The 22,848-nt window shown below is 42.7% G+C and overlaps 1 protein-coding gene across 1 annotated transcript in view; it reads left to right on the plus strand.

The window, feature by feature from the left end:
* LOC139696938 (atrophin-1-like) overlaps positions 1-22,848 on the plus strand; it is an 826,129-nt gene that overhangs the window by 459,479 nt on the left and 343,802 nt on the right. The window contains exon 2 of the mRNA XM_071595833.1: positions 17,848-18,752. Coding sequence (XP_071451934.1) covers positions 17,848-18,752 — 905 coding nt within the window. The remainder of the gene's footprint in view (positions 1-17,847; positions 18,753-22,848) is intronic.

The raw sequence follows: 22,848 nt of genomic DNA on the forward strand, positions 1-22,848 counted from the left end.
TTCATATTTCATCGATCGGATTTTTTTTTAAATTACCGAATTGTAATATTACTTGCTTACGTGTACAATCGGATACCAGGGGTTCCTTTGTCGAAAGATGACCATGATTAAAGCGTATTCGATCCGTGCCTTGCGTATTGAATTTGATTAAACTATAAACATAAGATTCAACCCGAAGGTCGGTTTTGGTGAGTACTGGGTAAGTTCACCCAGTACTGAGCCCGACAATGTATGACGTGAAATTCACACATCAGGATAGGGGCTTAGTTCCTTTCCCTGTGCCGGTTATGTTTTCCGAGGAAGATCTGGTACCGAAAAATCACATAGCTTGGGTGAAGGTCACGGTGCCGAGGGGTAATTGCCCGACAACCGAACCCGCGGCCTCCGGTCAGTAATCTAACGATCATTTACGACCTTAACATATGATCATACTTTTGGAAAAGGCGTCATATGAGAAAGCAAATACTTATTGCACGGATACCGAAATCCAATGTTGTAAATGCCGTTTTGCGTTGGAATAATAACAAAAGTAGAAGAAATATCAGTTACTTTTCTGATTATAATATTTAGGGCAACCACATCCGAATGAAAACTGGAGTGATAAAAAAATATACTGTGTTTTATAGCGACGTTTATTTTCCACTCCCTATCCAGTCCCGAATATACAGCCTTCATTTCTTTCTTAATGCAAGGATATGTCCCATCTTTGAAATGGACGGACGGTACGGAAAGGTTCACATAACGGAAAATTAGTTGGACGATAATAGAAGTAGAGAATACTCGCGAGCTCCCGGCAGGTTATCAATTCCACGGACTAATTTCATTCTGGAAGCCATTCTCTCTTGCGGAGCGGACGTTTGCTCTCCTCTGAATGGGAAGCGAAAACGGGGGCGCGGTGAGAGCTCGTCCCACCTCGCTCCGGCAACTCCTCGACTTCTGCCTCCTTCCTCCCACAAACCCCCCCCATTGCTCCGACGGAGTCAATACTTTCTCCCATTCGCCACGTAAGACCTTAACGCCTTAGGGGTGACGATGGGAGGAAGCTTTTGGAGCGGGGCAGGGGTTGGAAAAAAAGTATACATATTAGGGGTCGGTATGAAGATATGTGGGTTAGCTCTGCAACTTGAAATATTCCTCGGGAAGGAGCCTACGTTATTGCTTTGGGAAACATTTTCTCCAGGTCTTCGCTGATTTCAAAATGCCCGCTAAATTAGGGGTGACTCGTGAGTGTGGAATTACATAAGGGTGCAGTTTTAAGTCTCTTATACAGTAAGTAAATGATGTGATAATATTATTTTCTCAGCTGGTGCTTAAATCTCACTGACCCACGGATCTCATCCAATTGAGAGTTCCGTGTGAAACTTAGTGTCGTAAATTTTCACGAAATGACGAAAAAGATTTTCGAGATCCATTATTTAATTGTTGGTTAATGTTTAGATCTGAATTACCGAGATCGTTAACAATATTTATTCCAGGGCTATTCTACTGCATTCTTACTCATGGGTATTTTATGATAAATTCTTTTGATAGTTGACCTTATTCCTTGCGTTAAATTTATAACATCGATAAGGATAAACAAAGTACGAACAGGGATTTAATGCAGTATGGGCTACTATTGGTTACTCGATGAATTTTGGTCGTCATACCCAATGTCAGTGGGGCGAGTGTATCGGTCGATGACTGTTGCGAATACCGTTTTGGATTGCCTCAAAAAAGGGAGAAGAAAGGAGGAAAAGTGATGACTTAATCTAAATGGCCTTCGAGGCGTAGTCATTCACATCCAGCCTCTGAAGCATTGAGTTGGCGCGACCCACCTGCTTGTTCGGACCGACCGGAAGAAGTGTTGAATTGCACAATACGGAGCCAAAGACGATGAATGAATCTTTCGAACTTTTTTTTTATTTGGACTAAATGCATTTAAATTGTCATAGTCCTCTATTGTTAATATCTTAGTCCTCTAGAGGCTACCATATTCTTTCTTTCTGTTTCCCTCTTCTTCGTTCTTTTCTTGAATTTACTCGTCTCTTACTCTTTCCTGTTGTTTAACCTCTCATTAGTTTTTATATCCCTAATTGTGTAAGTTTTCCAAGTTTTTGATTTTTATCCTTCCGTCTGTCATTGTGGTTATGAATACGCATTCTACTTCTCTCTGTCTGATTAACCCTTTCAATTCTGAGTTCCATCACCTGCTTTTTTATTCCTCCCGAGACTTCGACTTCTTTTATATTACTATCGCCATTCAATTTTTATGTAAAAACGCATAAATACGCATATATCGCCACTTTCGAATATTTCTTTTCCAGGACTCTGTTATTTACCGGCACTCATTGAAATAGTAATGCGTGCAATCTTTTCCTTCGTCTTTTGCCTCCTCTCTTCTGTGGCTTTATCTTTCATCGTTTCCATTTCCCATTTGATCTTCAAAGCTGTGAATAAAATGATTACTCCGTTTTATCCTTTTCAAGTTTATCTTCATCTCTTATATAAATCTTGGAATTTTTGCTATGGATTTCCTTTCTTTTGTTTTATATTTTCCCTTCCGATCTCCTCTCTCGCAATGAATTTGGCATTCGGATTAATCTCAACGGTTCTTATTTGTCAGTTTTCCCCACTGTTTCCTTTTGTCCCTCTTAGATTTTTGTCCGATTCCGGGTGCGCTCTTCTTCACAATTTTTAGTCACTCTCTCGTTTGTTGCAGTGTTTCATGAAACATGTATTTCAGTCAGATAAATAATATCAATATAAATAATAAGGTCAATCTGTGTTTGGGATTTTGGGTATCCTGCGGTTCGGAATGGAAATAGCGGTTTAGCGCCGTTTCCGTCGGTAGTTTTCTATTTGCGCGATAAATGTGCAAGTCATTTTGTGAGGTCATTCCTTGGAATCACACAATAACAAGAATGGTTTGAGATGGAATGGTTTCTATTCCGTGACTTAATTTAACCGATTATCGAAGACAGCTTTTTGTTCAACGTCTGTTCATTGTGCTTATCCTTTGGGTTAAGCGATTAATTAGGAAATAATTGAATTTCAACCATGTGACCGCCTGGTATTTACCGCCAGCCTATATCCTGTCGAATGCTAAAAAAAACAGTTTCGCGTAGGACTACCGTTTTCGCCCTGTATATATGCAACCGATCGTCACCTTTGAGAATGAAAATGTATGACGTCTTTCAGCACATTCACGGAACATGCGAAAGGTTTTTTTACCGGGCAAAAGTTTCCACTTCCTTCCATTACTTACCTTTGCATAAATTACACACTCACGTTACGAGAACACCCGTGAATGTGAGAAAATGTGATGGTAGAATTACCCATCCTGTCGACGATTAACTGTGCTGCTTGGATTCCTTTGAAGCAATGGGACTAAATCGTTAACAGGAGCTTATTCCTAAGGTTTATCATCGTACAATTTTTTAGTAATTTAGGTTAGGAGTTATACTTGTGCCCTCCGAGGAAATTCTGTTTAACTTTATTATTATATATTTGAAATATTGAGCAGAGTTGCCGTCTGGTGATATGTAAGGTATATAAGGCCATTTGTCCACGGAAAAAAATACCAATAGGCAAATGGTTTACCTAGAGAAAGTTACGGTATCCGACAATTGCAAATTCAAATAAGACTCCTTTCACACTTTAGGCTCTTTTGCTAATCCAATAGATCCGCTACTTCTATATATATATATATATATATATATATATATATATATATATATATATATATATATATATATATATATATATAACGATTGTACGGAAAAACTCACACGAGCGGCACAATAATGGGCTGACACATTATAACACAAATAGAAAAGAATAGACACATTTAAAAGAACACTCACACGGTAAATTGTTCGAGCTTTCGGCCCTCTCAGAGTCTCTCTTGAAGAAGGCCTCTGAGAGGGCCGAAAGCTCGAACAATTTACCGTGTGAGTGTTCTTTTAAATGTGTCTATTCTTTTCTATTTGTGTTATATTGTGTCAGCCCATTATTATTATTATATATATATATATATATATATATATATATATATATATATATATATATATATATATATATATATATATATATATTCGAATCTTTTTAATGTTAGTTGCCCAATATTAAACTTTTCATGCGTCGTAATGGCTAGTCAGTGTTACTTTCAAGCTTAACTGCCCTTCATCTTTTCCCATCGGCTCAAGTTGAAGTTTAATAAGAAGGCAGGTCGTTGGAAGGTTTTTCAGCCTACAAGTCTGGCCGCAGTGTGCTCTCCCGCCTTGCCGCCATTCGCTCCGTCTCGGGCGACTTCCGAAGCTTGGAGTTCATTCTGGGACACGTAATGCGGGGTAAGAACGTGATGCCTCACATTCCGTTCGGAGAATTGCTGTCAGACGGCAACAAACCTCGAGTGATTTCTTCCGTGGAAGTCTCGTGAAGTTCCTTCTTCTTCTCTGTAATTAGCCGTTAAGTGTACCATGGAGCACAAGTCGTCCGTACCAAGGGAGACAGGGAGACAATTAACCAAAAACCTGCTACAAGACTTGTGGCTTTACATCCCAAACGGATTTCGCGAGAGCGAATGTTCCTCAATTCTTAAGTTTTGCCTTGACATATTTTGTTTGGGAATGCCGAAAACTATTAAAAAGGTACCTCATTTTGTATTTTGCGATCTTTATTAAATATTCCCTCCATAAAAGCCTCCAATCTACGTCTCTCTTGAATCAGGAAAATAGGCGTAGATTGGAGGCTTTTGAAATATGGGTTTGGAGAAGAATGGAGAAGGTGAAATGGACCGAGAAGAAAACAAATGAGGAAGTACTTGGTATGGTGGGCGAAGAGAGGGGTTTGTTGGGAGAAATCCTATGGAGGCAGGAAAAATGGATGAAGGGCGTATTGACCGGCAGTGGGATGTTGAAGACTGTGATAGAGGGGAGAATGTTAGGCAGACGAGGAAAGGGCAGGAACAGGATAGGGATGTTGGACGGGATGAAGGGAGGAAGAAAGTACTCAGAGATGAAGAGCGACCAGATGTAGACTAGGTTGCTTGATTGTGTTTTGTTAGGAGTCACAAAATATTTATTTGGTAGTTGTGTCCATCCAAAAACCTACCTTAATCGTTAGATTATCTTATAATAATTAAATATTCATAGTTAATTCTAGCCTGATGATAATTTCTCCATAAACTATAAAGATTATAATTTATATTACAAGCATAACCTTTTTTAAACCTGCACAACAATTTACTGAAAGTAATTCTAAATAATTGTTATTTAGACAGAATTCATTTAAGACTAGAAGGATTAACTTAGCAGTCCATTCCATGGGAATTCCTGTCTTCACCACCATAATTTATTTATTTCAGGAAGATGCTACGAAACCATGGTCGTGAAAAATAAAAAGTTCATGTGGAAACTGCAAAGTTAGTCAATTTACTCTTAACATGAAAGATTTCAAATAAGTTTCTCCAGACACGGTGCCGCATAGAGTTCATTTAATTTCGTCTGTTGCTGTACGGAGAATTTCTGCATTCATCGTTTTTTTTTCCTCATATACCCTTAAAAATAAGATTACCTAACATTAAATCCACGTCAGTGACTTGTTTTAGTTTTCAAACATATTGCAAAATCAACCGCTAATTATCAATTAATTGTTGATCATTTCATTTTTTAGAATTTACGTATTCGACTTGACTATTCCTGCGAAAACCTAAGAAGAATTTCAAAACATTATTTTTTTCTCACATTTCGTAATATTTTTATTTTGACATTACTGACCCCAAGGTCAGCTCTCTTCGCTGACAGGTGCTGCATAGAAATCTTGGGTATATGATCAAACTGTTGGAATATCGCAGTATAAAGATATGCAGTTCTACAATGCTAATTCAAGTTTCTTTTATGATAACAGACGCGCGTGTTACAATCTAATTTTTAATACGTCGTTTCCGTGTCAGAAAAATATCATATTTGCATTTAAATTTGTGGTTCACCCTGAAGTAGGGATTAAGTTTGGTAAACTCATGATTACCCGTTTGTTTCTGGATAATTTGGGTTTATATCCCTAGTCTGGTACTGTCCATATGTTATTTCCCTAGTGACCGTGTCCGGCAAAGCGTACGAAGTGTGACATGGAACGGTTACGGGAATAGTGACGTAACATTGTCGTCACTCAATATTATTCACGGTAACCGTGGCTGTTGACGGTGGTATATTTTATCGTAAGAAAGGACCAATACTGAGCTACAGAGGGAGAAAATATTATTAAAATTTGAAAAATATTTTCTGCGGCATGGCAGTGAAGGTATATGTATGAAGGAGTTTTAATGGAAAATTGTTGACCAAGTATGAATTATTTTGAAAACAAATCGAACGATGACGGCCGCAAAACTATTAATTATATGGTGACTTCGGGCACGATCCAAACATGTATGATGTAATAAATTGGTGATAGAAACGAGCGGACGAGCAAGCTATAAACTTCTCGTATGGATGGGAGCCTGATTTAGTGGGATTAGAACCAGAGACCCGCAGACTAGTGGGTGATATACGTAATTCACGGCCAACTGGGGCGGAGTGGTCGGTTCTTGACACCAGAAAATTCTCACCTGACGAGGGAACCTCGGGATCCGCGGGGGACGGGGGCTTGGTTGACTTCCAGTCCCCGTCTGCTCCGCTATCACTCGCTCCACGCCCGCCGTCATTACTCCCTTCTCGCCCACTCCCCCTCCGCCCCTTCCCCGTCGCCGCCCCCGTGACACCCCGGAGACCTCAAGAGGGAGACACGCTGGCTGCAGCCGAAGGTTGTCTCGGGTTTGGCGAGGCGTCGTGGGGGAACTCAGCCGAGGGGAGGGGGGAAGTGAGGAGGGATGGGTTTTGAGCGGGGATTGGTCGACGGGGCGGGGACGAACACGGGTGGGAAAGTGACTGTCGGCATTGATTGCACGCACCTCGACGTACCTTCTTTGTCGTAAATTGAGGGATATTGAACATTGCTTCCCTATAATTGTCTTAATGCACATAGCGTAAAACTTACGGAAGTAGGAAGGGCATGAGATACCAGAGCGGGAAAAGATGCTAATGTCGTATCTAAAAATTTATGAACGTGCCCATTCCGTGTGCTTTTTATTGCTGATAAAGGTAGATCTTACGTGCGTCGTTCTGAATGATGGTGGAAACAAAAGCATGTTGGTATTAAATTACAGCACAATTTACAAAATAGCCAAATGGATCTTTTCCATCAGAAGTCTTCCGAAGTGACTGTGAGTCCAGTATATCCTTAAAAGTTTGTTACATGAGGAGGTGAGTGATATGAGATAGGATGCAAAATATTCATTTCCCGCTGTTAAAGGTTAGGGCGAATTTCGTTCGGGGTGAATGTAAACAGTAAATGCATGTGACTTCAACGTACGTCCTTAGATAGCAACGCGTTAGTTGTTTACAAAACACAATTTTCTCGTTGACCGTTGATGATAGGTTTTCGATGAGGGAATAGGAAGATTAAGAGAAGAAGGAAAAGCAATTATAGGTAGTCGAACTGGTGTACTTGGTTTGACCATTGGTAGAATTCGGGGTATTTAAAACTAGTTAATTGACGTCCTTTACCAGTGCTGAAGATTCACATCAGCTCTAAAAACTCGTCCTCATGATTCGAGAATTGTATTTTTTACTTATTTGCTTTTTATAAATTTCCACATCGCTTGCATTTAAAGGAAAAAAACCATTCCAGCGCAAAAGGTAGCCGACAAGTATTTAATAGTGCCTTATTGGACTATCGTATTCTTCGAAGATAGTTTTTTCCATTCGCTATTCGACCACGTCTAATGGTAAATGCGCGCTTTTTTGCTATTTAACTATGTATTTTATTTTAATCATTTAAGTCTGAAATGGAAAAACGTCAGGTGATTTATGTTTTATTTCTTAAAATACCCCCCCCCCCCGACAATCGGAAGAAGTCCTGGAGGCCCCTTGGTGGGAGGCGTGAGGGAAATTATTGTTGGTTCATGTAAATATTTTCCCCCAATTAGAGGGATCTGGGGACCTTCCTTTGCTAAGGGCGCGGCGTGGAAGCACCATCCGTGATTTGCCGGTATGTAAGACTGCCACCTTGCAATTCGTTCGTGGATGGCGCGTCATGTCCTTGAGGTCGTTTGTATGGGGAACGGGAGGGGGTTGCTGGTCGGGAAGCACCACGCCTCGGTGACCGCGAGACGAGCATCTTCGCCCCTATACCCGTCTTTTAATTTTTACTCCCCCGCCGCCCCTCCCGAAGCCCCCGCTCCCGTTTACACGTGTCCAGGACGGTGCAGGTCGAATCCCTCGCTCCCGTACGACGTCTCCTCTGCATATCGCTCCCAAGAAATTTTGGCGTATTTCGGGAGTAATCATCACATTGGTGTGATTATCCCAAGGGAATACGGCGCAGGAGGGGTCTTCATGAGCTGCATCCATCTCGAGAATTACGCGGTGGTATCTCTTTCCTTTTGTCTTCCGTTGTCACTGTTCGTGGTGACGTATGTCCCGGGTCACGCCCGTGGTGCGGTGGCAAATGAGGACGCGACGTAACCACTTTTTGACCGTATGAAGAAGAGGTGATTTAAGTGATCTGTTATACGCTTATCTTTTAGTCTGACTTAATGAGAGTAAATTGAGGAAGTAATAGCCTAGAGCTGTTAATAATCATTCTTTGAGCCAGGGAATGAAAATACAATGTCTTTAATATGGTTAATGCCCCGGCTTCAATTTCCATTTTAATATTACACCATTGAAGGGAAACGAAGACATCATTAAATATAATTTGTTTCTTTTTCGTTATAGATCATCGTTATTGTCGTTTTATCGTGTAATACAAAAACTAATATATTTCATAGTTATTTATCCAGTATTACAGTTTTAGTGCTGATATTGCATTGCACTGTTTTCCGTGACGTCTTCTTGAATAATTATGACAATAGATTTTTGCACAGATACACAAGATGGTGAATTGAGGGATTTCTTTTGAGGATTTTGGGTACATCGTGTGGTGAAAATCAATTACGTTGCCCATGAACAATAAATGTTTTCAAATAGCGTGTGTCCAGTTCGTTTGGAGTGACCAAGGTTCTGTCGTAATATTCTCGTCACTTAGTACAAGACCCAATTGAGTGTTACTCGCTGATGAATGTTTTTAGAGCCCGTATATTCGGATGTACTGTATTTTAGTTTATGAAGGAGAGTAGAGTTCATGATGAGGAGAAAATAAGATAAACTGCGGGAAATATGCCTTAGGGAACATCACCATCCCATCTCGCGATAATATGCTGACAACTTCAATACCTTGTTCACCTGAAATCAGTAATGGGACAGGCAACCAACCATTAAATCTTTGGCATAAAAGGACTTCTTTTATCCATTCATTACTTTTCCACTTACTCATTTACCTCTACTTAATTCACATCGCGATATTCAACTGTAGTAATTGGTGATACCTTCATTTTATCAAAGTTGAGAATGAGTCTATAATTCAAAAGTTATATCAAACAGCATTTCCTCGAGAACTGTCATGTTTTTGCGCAGAAAATATTTATTGCCGTTATCCGTTATCATATTTGACTCTTTTGTATGCATTCTTGTATTCAGTCAAAATGGAAGCGTGAATGATTGACGCATTGATATATTTTATTAATTTTCAATATCCATTTCAATGCCAATAATAAACTTGTGTGTTCTTTTTGACCAAAAAGTTTCCTTTTCATTGTTATAGTGGCACAACGTAAAACAATTGGAGGTGATGTTTCATTTCATTTCGTGTTTTCGAATGAAATAAAATATTATCTGTGTTTAAGACGGGCCTTGAAACCGAAACGATTTTAATATATATTACTTAAGAAGGAGTGCTGCTATTGGAGTAATTTTATCATTAATTTTCTTATTAAGTCTGAGACAAAGGAGAGTGGGTTATCTACCTTCTTCGGAGAAGTGTGTTATCAGCCTCCTTCTCGGCTGTCGGGAGTCCATTAGCATTGCGTCAGTCGGAAGCATTCATCATGCTTAAAGTCGTCAATTTATATTTAATCTCCATTTTCCGAACCAAGGAAATTCCTTCTCACTGTTTCAGCATAATGCAAATAAAACACATCACATTCACGCATCTTAACGTTATTTTTTTTTGTTCATGGTAGTGTCCAGGAAACGGTGATTTTATCCAGTCCGAATTTTGCTTTAGGTACATGATATTTTTTCCCTTCTTTTTTTCTGCGTTCCTGCTCCCGAAAAACGCCGTTCTTCACAGATTGCGCAAGACTCCAATTGTTCCAATCTCCGCCACAGTCCTTATTTTATTTTCTTCGAGTTCTCTCCCCGGTAATGATAGCCATTAAAAAGCCTCGGTTCGGGAAAATTGGTGCTGCCAAGGAAGAAGCGTTGTTCGGTTTTTCCCCTCCAATTCTCCCCACCCGCCCTGGCTCAATCCTCCTCCTTGCCCCTCCTCCTTGGTCTCCCCTTCCTCCCCACTCTACCTTCCTTTGGAAGAGGGGGAGGATACGTACACCTGCGGACTCGCGCTAATTTTAAAAGACTCCCCCACCCGATAGTAAGATCCCGCGCCCTGTACTCCTCATCTCTATCTCTCCCTCGCGTCTTTTATTATTTATTTCATTTCATTTTGCGTTTCGGCAGGGGCGTCGAGAGGTAGGGAAAAATTAACGAGTCCCGTCTCAGACGCATATATCAGTCATGTCTTCGTGTTTGCGGGCCTTATCCTCTTCTGCTACCTCACCCTGCTCTGCCTTCTCCACAACATCTAGTCCCCGGGAGCCCCAGGACATCCCACCAGCCTCGAGAACTCCCCATTCCTTCTTGCCTTCTCCCATGACCTCGTTACCTGGTCCATTACGTCGCCTATTCACTCGTGGTCTCTGTGATCATGGCCTCAGCAATTGCTAGCAAGGCTCACCTAAGGGATCCCGTCCCACCACGCTCGTTGGGATATCATTTAGCAACGTTTTCGTGCAGTCCTAACTCTGTGCGTCACCACTTGGGAAGTGAACTCAAAACCGTTTTCTTGGAAGTGAAAAGCTGTCAGTTGACGACTGGCTCTGCGCATAATGCGTACTTAATTCGGTTTATGCTACCTTTGAATTCGGGCGCAAGATATTATATTTCAGCGGCGTGGTATTGTATGTGCCTTAAGCTGTTCTCGGGTACTCTCTGGAAAACCACAGGTTTAAACATGGCTGATTTCCCGGGTACTCTTAGATAAACAGTCTGTAGAATATTCTGAGTACCAGAGCGCAGATAGTTTGAAAATTCAACTCCCTTCTCTTGTTTTCACAGGCCAATGTAATCAACTATTAGGTAAACTTAATTTCGGGTGACAGCTCTGGTTTCTTGTGAAGATGGCTCCTTTCTGTTTTATATTGATAAATATAATACTTCAGTTTCACGGTAAATCTTTGAGTGATAGTAAGGCAATTATAACGCCATTATTAAATTTGTCTGAATAACGGCGCGTACCTTGATTTTGAGATCGCGGTAAACAAAAGTAAGACTTTGAATTGGCTGGCTAAGGATATAATTTTTAGACGTGTTCCCTCCTTGGTATGTGCAATTATTACTTAAGTAATGCATGAATGTTACATTTATCTCAATAATATTACGGTCTCATTGTGACCTCATATTTTTTAATCACCTATATCTTTGCTTTACTGGGACCGAATGATAATTTGGGCTCCCTCCTTATGCCGAAAAAGGGAGGAAGGGAACAAGACCGCTTTTCACCCTTAGTTTCCTCGCCACTGTGGCGCTGCATTCAAACGTGATGGGATTTGAAATTACATCACTGATACGCTTTCCTTTGCAAGCAGCTGCTGCAAAATAACTAAAAAAGCACTTAGGAGATACCAACGTTAAAATCACGTTTTGCAGCATATTTTCGTTAATGATGAGATAAACATGGACATTTTTTCTTAACATGACTAGTAGGCAAATAAGTCTCTCTGCGCGCGCCTGGCAATATTTATTTAATATTATAGATAAACCTTTCCCGTGGAATATAAGATAAGCTATTTGTGGAGCAAGAAAAAAATTACATTGAACTAATGCACATCATAGAGGAGACGATAAGCATAATTCACCCGTTATGTGTCGGACCTTCTGCTTACAGACACAGTTTCTTTTCACCGTCGTCGAACAGTGGAGTCATCCAGATTGTTGTAAAAAGATTAGGCCTTCATTTAGAATTGAGGGTGCTATATAATCGGGATTTATTCAATCTCGAGTTAGAACCAAATCCCCTCTCCCCCCTCCCCGTTCGCAATTATAAGCACTGAATTGTGCTTCGCGTCCCATTTCTATTTGGCACCCGATGAAAGTTAAACCCCTCCTCTAAACTCCGGCCGCCTGCAAGACCGGATAAATCCTTACCCATGATTGGCCGAATGACCTTCACGTAGCCCGAATGCATGGGGACAATATTTTTCGGCCGATCGTATTGTGGTCCCCGTAATCACAGGAGATAGGGATTGTTGTGCTTGTGTATGGCCGAGGCGAGATGTGCATCGGTGGTTTGTGTAGGTGGGCGAAGGGATAGATTAGTGGTGGCCGGGCGGGGGGAGAGAATTCAGGGTGAGAGCGATTGGAGGGCGGGTCTGATTCTCTACACCACCCGATGATGGTAGTGGCGAATTATTGTCCGGGTGCAGTGTGAGGTACGGAATGCAGATGACTTTGTCGTGTGGGTCTACCTACTTTCCTAGGGTCCCCCCCCCATAAGGAGAGTAGCCAAGCCCTCTGCTCTTTCCGATTGATTCCTCCATTTTTGGGTCAAGTCGGTCGAGGAGTGATGAAGTGAATTGGCGTTTACGGTAAATTTGCATTTGATGATTTTTTTCTATATATGATATTCTTCATATTAATGGCATAATAATTTGCATTTGTAGGTAATCCCTGGTAGTAAAAATGACTTGACGAGCAAATGTTACTTTCTAAATGTCTGTTTCGTATGGCTTAGACGGAAACCTTGAAAAATTAAGCTTTTACGTAATTTTTTCGGGCTAACTATAGATTGTCTTAGTTTATTGGTATCCTAATAAGTCTGCAAAATGATGGTATTTGCCTGCGATTTAATTCTTTTAATGTTTCCATTCTCTGTCTCTTATCCAGCTTAACTTTGTATTTTTCGTGGTCGAATAGCGATGAATTAATGACCGATTGGAAGGAATGCATCCGGTTCTGGATTAAAAAAAACAATTTTGCGATCCTTTGAGAAACTCAAGTTTTCTGATTGAATTTTTTTTGCCTAAATTCATTTTAGCGATCATTTAATGTCTGCTATCCATATAAAAATGGTGGTGAAATAGCTTACAATTTAATAATCCTAGAGACGTTTTTATACCCAAGAGAGGAAGTTATTAATTTTTACTGCAGCTTTAGAAGAATCCGATCCGAGAGAACGTGTGTAATCTCTTATGTACATGACCTCATCATAATTATTAAAAAATCAATATCAAGTGATTGGATCAAGGAAGCCTACTTCATAAAGGATAATGAACGTACTTATACACAGTACTTTTTAATGCTAGTGCGATATGTGTTTTGGCCTGAGTAATGTGAAAGATATTTAGCTTTTATCTTAAAAATGTCATCTGAATTTTGCTTGCGATTAATCAGGAGTTGAATTTAAAGTTAAACTGTTATGTGACTTTTCCCGCCTCATGTAACATATTTCCCTTAAAACTGTGGAAATATTCACGTTGACTTTGTGCTTATAAATGATTTTATCATCATACTTATATGTTATATTTACCTCTAAATCGTCCCGGTAAAAACTTTGGAGGAGCATGAAACGGAGGTGGATAATTTAATGTGCAGGCGAATGAAAATTATTCTTTATATTATCCGGGCTATTATCTGTTGGGTGGGACTAAGATCCAGAACATAGTACAGGAAATGCCTTAAACGGAGCGATGCTTATCAAGCGGGAGATGCACGAAATCCGTCCTTCTCATTTCCACGTGAAAGTATATTCATGCGCACTTAGCTTCCCTAATTCAACCCGGACACTCGCATGACTTTCCTCTTCCCCTTTCATGCCACATCCGTCTAGAGTGTTGTAATCAAGACGTGTTAAAAACTGCAAATATCTAAAGTGACCGGAAACGAAAACTGAATTTCCACGACGTGTAATTCGGTTGCGTTTCCGGTCTCCTTTCACGGTTTTTTTTTCTTACTCCCTCTCACAGATATAATTACTGACGTTCATTTCGAGGAAACATTTCCGTCCAATTTTGAACTTTTAATCGATGTTGACTCAATTAACCCAGCGTGCGGCTGAATATAATAATAATTACGATGAGTATATACTTGGGGGTCGTCATTCTTGCTCCAGTCCTGGCGGTCGCTTCCTGTACATGCGTGGTGTCTTTTGCTTGTTTCCATACGATTTTACTTTGACAATCTAAAATATGTATCCAGACACGACGTGCCCGAACCAAAATTTTCTTACGGAATTATGTCATAATTTATCGTGTATCTAAGTCTATGAAAAGTGTATATTTCCCGAAACGTATTTTGGAAATTATTTGGTCACATTTTTCTATCATAGGGAACTGTGAAACGTATAAACTTTCAAAATAACGTACTGTATGCATAACTTTATTGAGTATGTAGTTTTTTTTTCATAATCCGAAGCGTGGAAGCGTTATATCTTCCCAATTCAAATCCGATAGTGTTTATTTTACATCGACAAACCTCGCTTTTGTAGCGCGTTGCAATTTTTTGCTCGGGTCTCTTTGCAAAGGAAATGACGACCCTTATCGACGTCGCCCACACCTGGGTTTTAAAAAGTAGGTTGATTCTTATCCCTAACATTCGCACGCAAACTTAGTTCCGAGTGCAAACTAAGTTTTATGTTGTTATCCTCATTATTTTGTCGGCAGGAAAAAGCTCTTCACGGTCGATGGCCTGTCTCTCCCTTCGGGAAGAAATTACGTACGATATTATTGCTTACTGTTTACTCAGTACCATTAAAGAAATCTCTCCAAACACACCGTTAAAGGGACCCTTAAAGTAGATTTTAGAGAAAATGGTCGGGCTGATACGATGTACGATTTTATCCAATTAATATTAAAACACCTCAACTGTTTTTTCATTAATTCAAGTGCACATTGTTACATTGAGCTCGTCATTGTACTGCACATAGAGCTAATTGTGGGCGGGTGTATCAATAATCGTTTTTGAATGACAATGCTGTGACTTATATTAGGATATGGTCCTAATATCGATTTTGACTTTTTCGATAACTATGAGTATTTGTGTATGGAGTTTTTTGATAATTTTTTTCGAAGTCGCCGCGTTTGGATCTTGATGATATCAAATCTTCACCCTTAAGATGTTCACTCGCAGGCAAAATTCTTAATTGGAAAGGAGACGCTGGACGCCAGAGTCGTGCACGAGAAGCAGTGGAAAAACAGGATGTGTTAAGCACCTCTCAATTTGTATTTTGCCGTCGTCCCAACCTTTTCAACACATCGTCCCGCCGTCGGGGGGCCGTTCCTTCAAAATGCGAGCGTCACACGGGGATGGCAGACTAATTATCCCAATCTGTTGAGCGTACGCTCCTTCTCTCACCTCGGCCAGCCGCCAAAATTAATCCGTGAATAGAATCGGTCGGTTTTCATTCTGGCCATTTTATTTAGATAACGTCGCGGTCTATTTTATCATATTAAAGTCTATATTTTTTTAGGATAGTAGAAGGGTTTGTGGTCTAGAATCACCGTGCCAATTCAGCCTCGGTTTATTGGTGCAACGAGCGTAAAATTCAAGTCCGTGGAAGCAGAACGAACTATCACCACGAAATGAGGCAGTGTGCACAGGTGTTTGAAATGTTGCATTTCAGTAACATTTTTTTGTCGGGCTTACTTGAATTTTGTAGTATATTTGAAAAGTATACTGCTTACCTGTATTAGAAAATCTTGGTTGGTTTGACGTATTGATTCAGAGTTTAGATACTATTATCCTTCAATCGGCCGTCCCATTCTCTGCCAAATGATCAGCTCTAGTTTTAGTCGACGTTTTTTTCGTAAAGATTGAACTTAATAGCTTATTTACGAGTGTTTTGTGTATATTATGCAAATGAATTTTTTCCAAATATTGATATTTTAGTTTCGCTGCGTCGCCTGCGTATTTGAGTTAAATTCAAATTATTAACTACTACAACACATTAACTCGGAGATTTAATTTATTGGATGTATCTATCTTGAGTTAAATGCAGATTAACTTCATTGAGCACAGCACATTGGCCTTCCAATTAATTTTTCTGCTGTTTTATTTAATTTATAAATCACATGACGTGATCATTAGAGATGCACTATATATAATTCTAACAATCAATGTCTAATTTCGAGGACGACACGAGCGTTATTTCACGCATTTGCGTTGGCAGCTTCCGTCGCCGACTCGGCGTCACCACACACACCCCCCCCCTCCACCCACCAACCCTTCGCCCCCTCGCCGTCAAGTCGTGCGCTTAGCGTTTGTTCACCTCGCAGACGTAGCGGAAGGTCCAGTATTTTTACATTCAGATTTCTCAGCCCTTGGAGAATTCACTAATTACGCGCGCATCCGAACCGAGATTGCCCAACGGAAATGAGAACCCTTACCGTCAGGCTTAGCTTTCATTGGGACAGACGTTTATGTGGCAAATGGTTAAGTGACTCAGATTTTTAGCATGCTGAATGTATACAGTAATTTTGATAATATGGAAAATTAATACCTACATGAATAGAAAAAATAAGAATTGTTAATTTGGCGTGCTACAGTCAGAAAAAAGCGTTGGTAGTAGCTCGGATTTCCTGAGAATTCGTATTGCTGTGATACAAGCTTTGACATTAAAATTTGATTCATATTAATAATATTGGTGTATTAGCGAGCTAATAATATTTCATTTGGAGTTGAATTTTAACATTTACATCTGGTTGAGGAAATAAAATAAATTCTTGGTTTACAGTCAATAGGAAGCTTCTTTTGCCATACGCTTTACCCAATTATTTTGAAAATTTGTATTTTAACATTCTTAGTCTTTTTCCTCCCAGATTAAAATGTTTTTCTGGGCGAATTCACGTGCAAACCTGAGAAAAACCTTTTAGGTATCCGGTATATAGCTATGCAATGCTTTTATTTCGTTTCACGGCATTTATTTTAACCAATTTTATAATTAAAGGAACTCAAACAATTGCTTATTTGCCGAAGAACTTGATATAGAATTTTTAGGAAGTGTCCAGCGTAATTACATTTTCAATGGTAAAAATATGATTGGAAATTTTTTATATCAGATACTATATAAGATGCAAATATGGCCACGGACACTGGTTGTATATGTTCTCCTTGTTCTGCGTCGTGGATTGGTCAAGCTGGTTTTTTGGCCGCTAAGCTAAGCAAGGAGTATCTCAATTCTGCTTTGGTCGAGATGGTCGACGTTATGTGAATCAATGTAAGATCAACTGGCGTGCATGACGTCGTTTCTATATTGAACTGTACCTTGCTTAACAAGAGACGAAACTAGTCCAGGGGCGATGAACATGGTTTCCTCATAAAAAATGAATTCTCTCTGCCTATGAATTTCGCTTAACGAATTCTGAACAAGCAGCCGGTGTCTTTGGTGAGGAAAGTGATAGGGCACCTTTACCTCTATCCCCTTTCTACCAGCATGAGGATATCCTAAAATTTACCGATATCCGTTGAGGTTTGCGAAAGGTTCACCTTTACGAAACGGAGTTGGCGTTAAATTTATGGACTGTGGTTGATTTCATGAAGGCATCACATTGACTCATCACTCTCACCAAAGACGTCGGTTAACGATGTTGCTCAAAGTGAATTTCCGTTCTTCCCCACACAGTATCGAGCGTGCTGGTAGCCGTGCTGGGAGCTGGGGCATCGGTCGCTGCCCTCGCCCTGGGCCTCCTCACGTGCGTCGCTTCGTCTCGTGCCCGGTCCAGGATGGGCGCCCGGTCTTGGAGTGACCGCCCCGCTTCGACCGGCCCCTCGCCCCCCGCCTCCCCGTCCCCTTCCAACCCCGCCAACCCAGCACCCTCCTCCGGCCCCCACTCGTCCCTGCCGCTCGCCCCAGAGACGGGCGAGGAGGCCGAAGAGGAGGAGGAGGAGGAAGAAGAAGAGGAGGAGGAAGAGGAGGAGGAGAACCACCACCACCCCAGACCTCCGCTCGAACACCAACGGCACCAACTCCCGGGCCAACAACAGCACCACCACCATCACCATCGCGGCGGAAACCAGCAGGTTTACTTCTCCTCCAACATCGCCAGCCCGACGCCCGGCACCACGACGGTCCCAGTGGCCCTGCCTCCCCCTCCGCGCCACCACCACCACCAGGTCCCCACCCAGCATCACCACAACACCCACCATCACCAGCACCACCACCACCACCCCCCTCACTCGGACCAGTCCCCTCCGCCCCGCGGCACGGGGGCTGGAGGCGGCAAGAAAGCCGCGACGACGCTGGATCAGAGGGGAGGGTACCAAGTGGGTGGCGGCGGGGTCGGGGGGCTGAACAACAACAACAACGGCGGCGGCAACGGCCACGGCGGCGGCGGGGGCGTTTCCGCCCCCCAAAACCTCTACCACGGAGCCCACCACCACCTCTGCGTCTTGCGGCGGCACCACGGCCTGGGGGCCAAGGCGCCGCCCACGTCGTCGACGGGGTCGTCGGGGGTCGCGACGGCTGCGACGGCGACTTCGGCCATCACGGGGACCTTCGCACCGCACCTGCAGACGCCAGCTGCTCCGGTGAGTTCCGTTCTCTTTGCGGCTCCCCCAAAGACCCCGCTTTCCGCCCCTCAAGGTTCCCCGGGAATTTGGCCGAATACTCAACCTGGAGCTGCGAGTGGCCGCAGCCGATAGGACCGTGGGTGGGGAGTCAAGTGGTAGTTGAAAAAAGGCATAGTCGGTAACTAACTAGCATTAGATATCACCGTAACACTTTGATTGTTCAGCTTATAAGTTCGGTTTTACGTAATCATTGTTCATTGATGGCTGTCAGTCATCATGTGTAAAATTTGTACCTCACGTGTGTCTTCGTTATAAAAATGCCTGATCTGTCAAATAGCGTTACTCATACATTTCAATAAATTTTTGAGATCAGGATGAAAATCGGTAAAGCCTGTCGATATGTATTGATTCATGAATTTGTTTTATCATGATGACTGGAGATTAAGTCTCGGATGTATGGTTCTCATATTAATGGGACACCATAAAACTCAATGCGCCAATGCATTTCGGGAATTCCTTAATTGTCATGGTTTTGCCGAGTGACGGGGAATCTTGGTAATATTCAACTGTTTCGTTTCGGTCCTTCCCTTAACCCTTCCTCCTGCTCTCCACGTTTTTTTCTGACGCCACGGCGAAAGGAGTCGATGACCACCACTTCCTTCGTGCAACAGCGGCCAATGTGCACACCTACCTAACGAGTGGTTAATTGCGGAATCAATCTCCAATTACGCGCCGGGGGCGTGGACGACGTCCTTTCTACGCGTGATCGATTGAAATCTTTTGTCCGCTAGTGTCCCCCCTCCATCGCTCATTTCGTCTTCGTCGCATCGTTTTCCGCCCGTCTTTTTCCGCTCTTGCAATCACCCAGTACCACGGTTCAATAAACTCGAATATCGACCAAGTCACGTCGGGAGTCACCATTTATCTCTCTGATTTGTCCTCTCTCCTCTCACTCTGTGCTTCCCTGTCTCCCCCCCCCTCTGTCTCTCTCTCGCTTACTTTATCTAACCCTTTGTGGTTTCCCGTCCTCATTTCTCTATCTCATTCCCGACGCCTTATCCTCCCATTCCCTCTCCCTATCTCCTTCTCCCAGCCGAAATAATCAAAAGATAACTTTGACGTGAATGTGTGCTTCTCGTGGCTTTTTGACGGCCTACGTACATGAAAAGGTCTTTCAACTCCCCCTCTCCTCCCGTATCTGTTTTTTCTTTCCCTCTTCCGTTTCCTCCTCGCCCACTCTTCTTCCCTTCCTTTCCCTCTCCCTGCTTCGGGGGATATTCCTCATAGTCGATGACCTTATTGCATTAACCCCCCCGTCGTCTAGACTAGTTGTTTTCGCAACCTCCTGAATAGTTAGCGCGGAAAAGAGTTGGTAGAGAGGGGGTGTTGAGGGTGTGGGGGGGGGTTGTCTTTTTCACTCTCGTGAGTCAGGCTGACCGTCGTCGACGCGCGACGTGGGGATTAGTTTGGAGAAAATGGAGAGGAGGGGGGGAAGGCTGGGAGAAAGAGGAAGGGGAAAAAAAAGAATTGGGAGCGAAAACGAGTTAAAAAGAAGAAAACGACGGAAGAGTTTCCAGATTAAGGCGATGACGCGTTGGAGCCCGCGCGCGGCGATGCTTTCGTTTTATTCCCATCCTCCTTCCGCCCCCATCCCGCCCCCAACTCCCGTGCCCTCTCCACCCTTAGTACTCCTCCGCCTCCCACTTCCACATTTTCCTTCCCACTCCACCCTTTTACGGCGGGCGTGATTCTTTCAATAGATTGACGCCTCGATAATGAGTGTCGGTGCGGGTGACGTGCGGGAAATCCCCTCTTTTTAGGCGAGTACACGCTGTCTGGCTGGAGTGAGACAGAAAGAGATAGGAACTGTGAGTTCCCGTGTGTTTCTGTGTGTGTGTGTGCGCCCTCGCGTTTGTGTTTGAGAGAGAGTGTGCGCTGACGCCCTCGTCTTGTGTGTTCCTTGTGTATCTTCCGTTTGCTTTTCATTCTCCTCTCCAGCCCACTTGTTTTCGTTTCATAGGCCGAGACGCTCCTCGCTCTCTTTCAATATGCGTCGGAGGGGGTTATAGAAGGGGAGGGACGTCGCCCGCCCATTAAAATTCCCTGTTTTTTTCACGCCTCGATAGGAATGAGAAATATTTTTTTTATATCCACAGCTATTAATGCGAGCACGGAGTGTCTATTTTTTTGTTTTGAAACGGGGTGTTCGCGACGCAGTTTTTCCACCATCGACTCATTAGGAGTGTGTTCAGTTCGACGAGGTAGACTAGCGAGTTCGCGATTCTCACTTTCTCTGAAAAAAACCCGAGAGTTGTCGATAGAGCGCGTATAATCAGACAGACTCTTTTATTATAAAGGTTTTAATATTTCGGAATTTGACGTTTTTTTCCGCTTTGAGGATTGCCAGTTCCGAGTATTCCGATAAATCCAGCTCGACCCTCCTTATGTAACGATAAGAATAATCCCAAATTCGCGGTAGCCAACGAAATATTTATGCTGAGTCTGTCTGCAAAAAAGTTGTTTCCAGCAGGGTGTAGACGTGAATTGGCCTTGGTTTCCAGGAAGAGACAAAATGCTGGGCATTGGTAGGAATTCTGTGCATTTACTCATTTAAATCAGGGAAAATCTTCCACTCAGGGGATCGGTTTGTTGAGTGAGTGGAAATCTTATTTTGTATCTACTACTCCCAAAAGCGTGTGAAAATCGCACATGCAAATAAGAGAAAAAGGAGCATTTCTTTCAATCTACGGTTTCCCAGAAAATTACCCAGCTCGGGATTAGCAGGGAGTAAGGAAAGTGCCAGAATGAATTGTATCTGGGGCTTTTCAGGCAATAGCTGGGCACTCTACTTTATACTTACTTGCATTTTTTTATAAATGCTCAAAATCATCCCTCGTAATTATAAAATAGGATCTTGTTCTGAGATACAGTGATGTTGTTTCACTTTTTCAATCAGGACAGTGAAAAAATGATATCTTAGAAATTTGTGGTACTTATTTTTCCATAGCATGAATCGTGAACAACTCGATACATTTTATGCCCTTGGCGTTTATTATTTCTGATGGAAGTTCCGTAATATCCATATTTCTCTTTTGTAAAATCCCACAATTGCCAAAATCTAAGGATGAAGGATCCCAAATTCTGGAAAATCTGGAGTTACGAGCGATAATTAGAGAGATGCGTGACATTCGACCACTCCCCCCCCCCTCCTCCTACTGGGCAAATATCCCTCTTTGATAAAGTGTCCGTTCGGTCGGCAGCGAGCGTTACAAGCGTTGATTCAACCAGGCAAACTTCTCTGGTCCGGGGAGGTACAAGGGGAGTCGGGTATTTTTCAAGGGATAGCGGGGGGTGGTTGACGGCGGCAGGAGAGAGCGCGCTATAAGGGGGTTGGGCTTCGCGGAACGGCCGATTCCACCGAAACGGGCGTGCCCGGTGCGATCCCCGCGTGTCTCCCCGCCGCCCCATCCACGCATCCATCCATCCATCCATCCATCCGTCCATCCATCCATCCATCCATCCATCCTTGAAACCCCTGTCTCGCGGGAGGGAGGCGCGTGGGCGAAGGTGGTGGTGACTTACTGTCTCGCCCAGGCGAGCATTCAACCGGCGGGAGAGGGTGTGTGCGGAAGCGAAGCATTGGGGTTCCAGACCGACTCCACCCTCGCAGGGCTACGTCCTGCCCTCCCTGTTCCGCCCATCGAAACCTCGCCTAACGTTGGGTCGGGCAGTAGTGTGCAGGACTCCCGCATCTAGGTTTGTTCGGTTCCGGACTGTGGCGGACTTATCAGAGGTAGTTTATCTCTGTGAGCGCATGGCTGTATTTGCCGGGGACCTTCCGCGTGCAATTCGCGGCTGAGTGGTTGGGGTCTTTGTCTTCCGTTGAAGCCCGTCGGTGGAATGCATTAGAAACATGATGGCTTAGTTGATTTTGAAGTAAACGAAAAATGGAGGAACCTCGGAACGTCGGAAATATCTCTAGAAAAACCTCGAATTTAAAACAATGTCACCAAGTAATGTTAGCGTGAATGTCAGTAGTTTTTCGTGTGGCTCAATGAGTTAAAGATGAACCGCTTTGGAAATCAAGACTTTCCTGTCTTAGCTATTCAATTCT

This window comes from Hetaerina americana, unplaced genomic scaffold, assembly GCF_022747635.1.
Source record: "Hetaerina americana unplaced genomic scaffold, ioHetAmer1.1.p SCAF_7, whole genome shotgun sequence".
In the NCBI taxonomy this organism is placed as follows: domain Eukaryota; kingdom Metazoa; phylum Arthropoda; class Insecta; order Odonata; family Calopterygidae; genus Hetaerina; species Hetaerina americana.